Source organism: Rhinolophus sinicus, linkage group LG03 (genome assembly GCF_036562045.2).
Source record: "Rhinolophus sinicus isolate RSC01 linkage group LG03, ASM3656204v1, whole genome shotgun sequence".
In the NCBI taxonomy this organism is placed as follows: Eukaryota; Metazoa; Chordata; class Mammalia; order Chiroptera; family Rhinolophidae; genus Rhinolophus; species Rhinolophus sinicus.
The window spans coordinates 73120330-73129923 of NC_133753.1; the positions used below are offsets into that span (position 1 = coordinate 73120330).

General features: G+C 44.9%; 1 protein-coding gene across 1 annotated transcript; it reads right to left on the reverse strand.

Moving 5' to 3' along the window:
• Window positions 1-439: 439 nt before the first annotated feature.
• Window positions 440-3186, reverse strand: LOC109439851 (cathepsin G). Its single transcript, XM_074326708.1, is given in 6 exon segments — window positions 440-542; window positions 545-694; window positions 1235-1489; window positions 1649-1784; window positions 2189-2336; window positions 3056-3186. Coding segments are annotated over 6 exon segments (771 nt in total). The 5' UTR covers window positions 3111-3186; the 3' UTR covers window positions 440-515.
• Between the last annotated feature and the right edge of the window lie 6408 nt (window positions 3187-9594).

Sequence of the window (9594 nt, forward strand, 5' to 3'; positions counted from 1 at the left end):
TAATACCACATATGGAACGTTTATTGTTTTCCAGTGATTTGAGACACCACCTTTGCCATATATTAAATTGAACCTTGTATGGAATTTCAATTGGGTTCCTTTGGTCTGCCTGTCCTACACATACCAGTGGCACAGCGTTTTAAAGTGTACTTCTATATCTGTAGGGGAGTCTCTGGTAGAGTCTTGTAGGAGAGCAGAGAGCCTTGCCCTTGGGAGACATCTGCCCTTCCATCACACCCTGAGGACATGGTGGAAGGGAGATGGGGAATGGATGTCTTGGAGGAGGGAAGTAGCTCATCCTATCCCCCAGGGTGGTGTGTGGGGAAGTTCATTTGTCTGGGGGAAAGACCCCATTTCCCTGTAGTAGCTCAGACTCAGTCCTGGATACATTCATTATGTAATGAATGATGTTTAAAGAACACATGAGAAATAGGTTACATACACTCTAAACATGGACATTTATTATGGCTCTGGGAGCTGCGCTGGAGCTGGCCTCAATCCCAGAGAAGAGTCAGTCACAGGAGGGGCGTCTCAGTTTGATCCCCCGCTGCTGGAAGCGTTTCATTGTTCTTTTTATCCAGGGAAGGAAGTGTGTAACCCTGGTGAAGACTCCTGGAGGTGTCCCGGTGCCACTTCCATAGGAGACAATACCCTGGGCCACATTGTTACACACCAGAGGGCCTCCGGAGTCCCCCTGTGGGTGATGAGAGGAAGGACACTTGCTCCAGGCCTCCCCAGTGCTGCTGCCCTAAGGCCTGAAGCTCAGAGAGGCAGGGTGGGTGGGCTCCTTCAGTTGCTGGGTGTGTGTGAGATGGGACGGTGTTGGGGTTGCAGAAGTCAAGGTTCTGTATCTCTAATTGGTTGGGCTTGAACCCTGGCTATGGTTACTGTTTCTAGCTCAACTGAAGTCAAGGTATTAGGTTGGTGCTAAAGTAATTGCAGTTTAAAAGTTTGAAAATAATTGCAAAAGCCACAATTACTTTTGTACTAATCTAATACTTTAACATGACAAGGGTAAACTCTGAATACAAATATATATATTATATATACTCACTTGTCCTGTGTACCTCCCATTGCCCCGGACCAGACTGGTAGGAAAAAGCCCCCTCAATACTCTGATCTGGCTCCCAGATTGAGGCCGTTGGGATTCCCATGGGGATGCAGTCTGTTCCCATTGCCCTGTTCTGCCCACGCTTCTCTATCTCGGGCCCATTGGTAGATTCCGTGGTATTACCTTGAAGGCAGACTTCTTCTGCCTGCGGTCCCCTACACAGATCTGCGTTTGGCCAGTGTAGAACCTGAAGCGACCGCTGCACTCCTGATCTCTCTGCACGTGCAGCCGTACATCCCGGAGTGTGTCTGTTCCCCCGTTTAGGCTGACCCGGCCCCAGCCGGCCACAGTGCACACGGTCCCAGCACGCAGCATGGCCTGACTCCGAGGCAGAGCCACTGGCCTCACGCTTCGATTCCGCCTGGCTCTATTTTTCAGCTGGCATGAAGAGAGCAAGTAATCAGGGACTGTCTGTGCAGCACTCACTGCACGCACCCCACCACCCTCTGGGACTCTGCCCCTCCTTCCTCCTCCATGGTCACAGGACAAGGTGGGGAGCCAGCTCAGCTGGAGACCAGAGGGTCAGGCATGTGGTACCTGCAGTAACATGATGTCATTCAGGTTGGTTTTGTCATTATAACCAGGATGGGCGATGGCTCTGAGCACAGATATTGACTGCTGGGTCCTTTCCCGTTTCCTGATGTTGTGAGCCCCCAGGATGACACGCATAGGGCTGCAAAGGAATGGTGGCCTAGAGGTAGGTATGAGCCACAGGAGCTAAGGTCTGCAGTATAGGTGGACAGCCTAGGACAGCAAGACTGAAGTGGAGGGAAATGAGCTCTCTCTGCTGTCTGCTTCTCCAAAGCCCTGAGCTGGGGATGATGGGGGACACAGTGACCTTAAGTTTTGCTTCCTATAGACTAAATTGAGAATTAGCTTGAATTCATATTTCGATCCCCAATGCATGACTTCCATCTCCTCCTTCGGTCCTCATTTACTCTGTCCTCTTCCCTGCCCCCCAGTTCCTACCCAGTCTCTTCAACCCTTTATTGCTAGACACCTGCTTTCAGACAGATGTTCTCATTAACTTTCCTGGGCCTGCCTTATTGGTAGCCTAGAAGCTCCTTAGTTCCTCACCTGCCCAAGCAGTGAGCTGCTGTCATCACAAAGTCTTCTCGCACCAGGAAGCCCCCACACGCCATCGGACCCTTTGGTGTTTCAGTCAGAAGAAAAGCCATGTAGGGGTGGGAGTGGGGCCTGGCTTCTCGGCCTCCAATGATCTCCCCTGGAAGGAAGAATTCAGCACTTATCTCTGCGCTTGCTGAACTCACAGTTGGTGGCTCCAGAGAGGCTAGAAGTTGGGGAGGCTGGAGAGGTGATGCAGGGGAAGGAGTATTTGCCCTGAGAATTGGGGTCTGTAGGGTACCACATTATGGGAGAGGGCTCCAGGGTTTTCAAGGAAACACTGCTGGCTCCCCACTGGGACCTCAGCTCACTGCCACATCCCCAAAATGAGAGCACCCCTTGCTGTAGGCAAGGCCAGCGTAACCTCACATTGTGGAGAGATCTCTGCTGTCCAGATCTGGAACCTCTGGAGCGGTTCCTCCCTGAAGTTCCCGGTACTTTGTCTTCCTCAGGGAGCTTCCCTGCTCCCTCCGAGTCCAGCTCATGGCCCACATGGGAGCGGTTTTTAAGTTTCTAGACATGAACTGGTGGGACTGTTACTGCTGTACTTGTCTCCTAGGCTCTGACACATGAGCTACAGAATGAATTCACAGAGCACAGTTATAGAGCTTTTACTATGTACATACCAAGTGCAATTCCAAATTTCATGGACACTAACTAATTTAACTGTCTTAGCAACTCTATGAGGTAGGCTTTGCTATTATTCCTGTTTTGTAGATGAGGTACTGTGAATTCAAATAATGTGCCCAATGACAAAGAGTTAGGGAGTGCCTGGGCCGTCAGACTCTAGAGTATATGGGATGGGGTTGGGCCACTCACCTGCCCCAGCCCTGGAGGGTAGGAGAAAGGCCAGCAGCAGTAGGAGCAGCTGCATCTTCCCGGGAAGGCTGCCCAGCTAGTGGCTGTTGGTGCTCCCTCATGCCAGACTTTTAGTCCCCAGAGAGGAAGGAAGGGTGGGGTGGGGCTTGAGGGTTCACAGTCCCATTCTCCTGCTGGTGTGATAGGTTTCGTCACCCACGCTGCCCAGGAGGTTTGCCCACCAACTGCCAGTGACCTGGGGGAAGGTAGAGTAATCGAAGCCAACACCGGATCTCCCAATCTGCTGAGTCAGTACTGGCATCAGAAATGGGAAGCAGGACACAAGGAGAGGGGCTTTGGGCACTGCATTACCCCAGAACCCTAAACCCATGCAATTTAATAAAATTCCAACAAGGCATGAAAGATGCCAGCTGCCTACTTCTTTTCTTTCCTATTCCTTTGGGATTGAAGCTTGCCTGACTTCACCTTTTGGCCCCTGGCCACTCTGCTGAGACCCTGTCTGCTCCCATGTCTTTCAAGAAGTTGTCAAGGCAGATTAAATAGCTCTCTGTCTCCTGAGTGGGTGGAGGGGACTAGCAGAGAAGGAAAATGAAAGAAAAAGGCTCTGCAATTGATTTTAACTTTCTCAGGCCACGTGAGCCCGAAGAAATGCTCAGTGAAGGTTATGATACAGTTGCAATTGCAGACTTCTCTTTGCCTGCTTCCTACTCAAGGTGGAAGACTTTGTGTTCCAGAAGTTGCCCTGCATGCCAAAAAAGGCCCAGTGTCGTGATTTTGTTGAGAGTTGTCAGAGCCTGACTGGAAAACATCTAAGACCCTAATTCATCCTGAGGAAAGAGAGCAATCAGCCAAATCCCCAGCTCTTCCCATGGTGGAGAGCTTCTAAGCGGCAGATATGAGGCCTGATAATTAAGTTCATGAACTCATCCTAGAAAAAGTGCTACATACCTCATTGCTGAATATTGCTATGGTCACCTTCGAAGTACATCCTTGGGAAGCTGCACACTGACACCAGTGCCTAGTCCACCCTTAAATGCAATTTTGGAACTCTTTCTGGAATGGCCATCAGAGCTGTTGTTGTATGTCGCGTCCAGCACAACATGGGCAGTGAGGGTGTGAGAAGGGGCGGCGTTGGGTTAGATTTTAAGAAAGAAAGAAACAGAGACTTAATGCAGTTAAATCTCAGAAGGCCAGGGGGTCTCGCACTCACCAGAGACTGGAGCCCCGGATCGGGCCGACTGGTGGCTTTTATTGATAATCATAGAAGGAAGTGGTATTGTTTTTTACATGGTCTGTGAGACTCATCCATCATGTCACAGAAGTGAATCAAACCAATTATCTTTGTCCCCAAGCAGCCGGAGCAGAAAGTCTTGTGATGACTTAGATGACGTATGCACCTCCCTGGGGGGCAAGTCTCTCATGTTGTAACCTTTCCTTTCGTTGAGATAAGTGGAGAGAGCTGGTCTTTATTGCCCTCCTGACTTCTCTCACAATCAGGTGAGAGAGGAAAGCCAGAGTCAGTAATGGCTTTTCCCAGGCAGGGGGGGAAGGGGAGGCAAGGCTCCTTCCCGGATTTTCTAAGACAGCTCATTGGGGGTCCCCACTCAGTTCCGCGTGGCTTAGGTTGTATCTCACTTGAGATATCTTACCTGTCTTTGGCTGCAAACTATCTTTTGGAGACCAGACAGAGAGACATAAGGTGTAAAACACTGAGATAAGAAAAGTCCCAAAAAGGCACTGTCTCACAGACTTTTCTTTCCTTAAGGAAAGACACGGGGGGACTGTTGGCTAGGCTGCTGTGTGACGACAGTTGTATTACCCATGATGTCCTGAATGTCATCAAAATGTCTTTCTTTCAATATTTCCTTTATCATCAAGTAAAGAAGAAGTCACTGGAGGTTAGATCATGTGAGTAGGGAGGGTGTTCCAATACAGTTATTCATTTACTGGCTAAAAACTCCCTCACTGACAGTGCCAGGTGAGCTGGTGCATTGTCCTTTTTCAAGAGCCATGAATAATTATTGGCGAAAAGTTCAGGTCATCTAACTTTTTCATGCAGACTTTTCAACACTTCCAAATAGTAAAATTGGTTAACTGTTAGTCCAGTTGGTACAAATTTGTAATGAATAATCCTCCTGATATCAAAAAAGGTTAGCAACAGCGTTGCAACAAGTTCAGGAACGTAATTGTCAGACCTCATACATACTTGCTGTGTTACCTATAATACGTAAATCCAAAGAACTGGAATCACACATTCAATGTTGAGTGTAAGGCCCGGCCTAGTACTGCAGAATAACGCTGTGGGTTGTGAGGAACACTTAACACTACCGAGAAGCTTCTTGTATGCTCTGAAAAACATTATGACCCGGTATAATTTTTGCTAAAATACCAGAATTGTAAACTAATAGAATTTTCAATTTTTTTAAAAAAATATTTTATTGGGGAAGGGGAACAGGACTTTATTGGGGGAACAGTGTGTACTTCCAGGACTTTTTTTCCAAGTCAAGTTTTTGTCCTTTCAATCTTAGTTATGGAGGGTGCCATTCAGCTTCAAGTTGTTGTCCTTTCAGTCTTAGTTGTGGAGGGCGCAGCTCAGCTCCAGGTCCAGTTGCCGTTGCTAGTTGCAGGGGGTGCAGCCCACCATACCTTGTGGGAGTCAAACTGGCAACCTTGTGGTTGAGAGCCCGTGCTCCAACCAACTGAGACATCCAGGAGCTCAGTGGCAGCTCAGCTCAAGGTGCCGTGCTCAATCTTATTTGCAGGGGGTGGGGCCCACCATCCCTTGCCGGACTCGAGGAATTGAACTGGCAACCTTGTGGCTGAGAGCCCACTGGCCCATGTGGGAATCGAACCGGCAGCCTTTGGAGTTAGGAGCATGGAGCTCTAACCACCTGAGCCACTGGGCCGGCCCTAGAATTTTCAATTTTTTTTGATGATTGTAATAGCCCCACTTGAGATTCTTCTGAAAATGAAGTCTCCTCTCCTTATATCTTAAAATACACACTTATTTTTTCAGTTATTTGCAAAGCTGTGAAAAGTTTAATCCCTTTCTAATATATTCTCTATAATTGTGATCTCATGAAATGTTTTTATGCATCCAAAGTACTATGCAGAAAAATGTAGAAAAAGAAAAAATAGTATAGCAGCTTTATTAGTGCCTTAGCATTTGGGGTGATTTTAATTTATTGTTACTTAAGTGTTACTCAACACACAATTTTGTTTTAAAAACAATTAGTCTAATTTAAAACCAGAAAGATAAAGAACAGCCTGCACGTGTGAAAAGGGGAGCAAATTCTATGCACCCAGTGATCTGAACAGAGATATGGGGAATGATTTTACTAACAGTGACCTAGGATTTCATGCCAATCTTCCCACTAAAAACAACCAAAATAAAGCTGTTTAAAACGTCTAAAAACTTTCAAAGCCTTCATAGCTTTGAAGAAATGCCAATGCAGGAGTGATTATGAGGCAAAAATGAAGGAATAATGGGAGTTCTGTTGGTATTAATATCTACTATTTTTCTGAGGGAATTTGCTGAACCCACAATTTCTGAGCCTCTGTTTTGAAGACCATATAAGGTGAGGGAAATAGAAATCAAAGACCAAGACCCACCCAGGCAGATCCAGTCAGAGCCCCTCTCCACAGGAAACTTAACCTAAGTCCTATAACTAAGACTCTGCACCCATCTACATATCACTTGGTAGCTCATACCAAGTGGCTCTGGGCAAGGCCCAGGAAGGAGCTGACCTTGCTCTGACACAGAGCCCCTCTCGAGAGGTCTCAGAACAACACATCAAGGGGTCAGATTCAGACCACACCAAAGGGCAGCCTGGGCAGGCACCAGAGTCCTGCTAGAACAAATCCTGCTGTGTGTATGGTCAGCTCCAGCTCCTCTCATGGCCAGTCCTCACAAGCAATCAGCCTGAGTGTCAGTCTCTCCCATTGATATGCAAACAGCAACCAAAGCTTAACTACAACAGCAGGGCACATAAAACACACACAAGGGACAAACCTGGAGAACCTGGCTCAGGTGAGATTGTGCCATTGAGCCTCACATGACATCTACTACATAAGGTCACTCTACTAAGATTGGGAGGCATAGCAGCCCTACCTCACGCATAGGAACAAAATAGAGATGCAGCCAAAATGGGGAGATAAAGAAACATGTCCCAGATGAAAGAACAGAATAAAGCTCCAGAAAAAGAACTAAACAAAATGGAGACAGGTAATCTACCAGACGCATAGTTCCAAACACTGGTTACAAGGATGCTCAATGATCTCAGTTAGAACTTTAACAAAGAGATAGGAAACATAAAATTGGAGATAGGAAACATAAGAAAGAACCAGTCAGAAATGAAGAATACAATAACTGAAATAAAGAATACATTAGAGGGAATCAACAGTAGATAAAATGAAACAGAGGATTGAATCAGTGCTTTGGAAGATAAGGTAACAGAAGACACCCCATCAGAATAGCAAAAAGAAAAAATAATTTTAAAAAATGAAGACTGTTTAAGGGGCCTTTGGGACAACGTTAAGAATACCAACAATCACATCATAGGGATACCAGAAGGAGAAGAGAGGAAACAAGAGACTGAGAACTTATTTGAAGAAATAATGACAGAAAACTTCCCTGACCTGGTGAAGGAAATAGAAACACAAGCCCAGGAAGTGCAGAGAGTTCCAAACAGGATGAACCCAAAGAGGGCCGCACCAAGGCACATCATAATTTAAATGGCAAAAGTTAAAGACAAAGAGAGAATCTTAAAAGCAGTCAGAGACAAGCAATTAGTTACCTACAATGGAGCTCCCATAAGGCTGTCAGCTGATTTTTCAACAGAAACTTTTCAGGCCAGAGGGGATTGGCAGGAAATATTCAAAGTGAGAAAAGGCAGGAAATATACAAAATGATGAAAGGCAAGGACCTACAAGCAAGATTAATCTACTCAGAAATCCTATCAGAATTGAAGGGCAGATAAAAAGATTCCCAGAGATAAAAAAGCTAAAGGAGTTCATCACCACCAAACAAATATTACAAGTAATGTTAAAGGATTTTCTTCAAGAAGAAGAAAAAAGATCAGAAATATGAATAATAATATGGCAATAAATAGAAAGTCTGACAATTAAGTTAGCGAACTCATCCTAGAAAAAGTGATACACACCTCATTGCTGAATATCACTGTGGTCACCTTCAGACTACTCCCCTTGGGGAGCCATGCCCCTACGCCAACACCTAGCCCACCCTTCAAAGCAATTTTGGAACTCTTTCTTGAATGGCCATCAGAGCTGTCGTCGTATTACCCTTGATGTCCTGAGTGTCATCAAAAGGTCTTCTTTTCAATATTTCCTTTATCTTCCGGTAAAGAAAGAAGTCACTGGGGGCCAGATCAGGTGAGTAGGGAGGGTGTTCCAATACAATTATTTGTTTACTGGCTAAAAACTCCCTCACAGACAGCTCAGTGTGAGCAGGTGAATTGTGATGCAAGAGCCATGAATTGTTGGTGAAAAGTTCATGTCGTCTAACTTTTTCGCACAGCCTTTTTAGCACTTTCACATAGTAAACTTTGTTAACTGTTTGACCAGTTGGTACAACTTCATAATGCATAATCCCTCTGATATCACAAAAGGTTAGCAACATTGTTGCAACAAGTTCGCGAACTTAATTGTCTGACCTCGTATTAATGTTTTTGGCATCCTTTGTATTTAGTTATGAATCCTATAATTGAAATAATTTAACATAAACATTCTATTAAAATATATTAGTGAATATCACCTCAGAATCTCATTCATATTTGATAAGCAGGCTTTTAAGTTATCCAAATAATACATAATAGTTGTAGAAAAATAGGAAAAAGGATATAATGGAAGAAAAAAATAGCCTAAAAGGAAAATATAAGAAAAAATTTGATACTTGTATACAGTCCTGCATGCCATAACCATATTCTGGTCAAAGACAGCCTGCATATATGCAGGTGGACCCATAAGGTTATAATGGAGCTGAAAAATTCTCATTGCCCAGTGACATCATAGGCTTCGTAATGTCCTAGCGGAACGCATTCCTCAGGTGTGTGTGGTGATGTTGATGTAAACAAACCCACCACACTGCCAGTTGTACAAAACTATAGCACATGCAATTATGTGCAGTACACAATAGGTGATAGTAATAATAAACTACTATGGTACTAGTTTATGTATTTACTATAGTATGTTTTTTATCATTATTTTAGAGTGCGCTTTCTCTACCTTTTTCTGTGCTATAAAACCATATTTGTGTTAGGCCCACAGCAGCTTTATTTACATCTCTTGATTGCATCATTTTCTCTTGTGCTTGATTTAGTCTTGTGTTTTTTTGTTAGTGGCCTGTACTATCTGTGTGTATAAACGCACTCTGTGATGTTCACAAAACGACAAAACCACTGAACAACCCATGTTTTAGCATATCTCCATTGTTAAACGGTACAAGACTGTATACTGCTTTCTGACCTGCTTTTTCTTTTTCTTTCTTTTTTTTTTTTGCTGTGTAAATTAGTGCTTTGTCT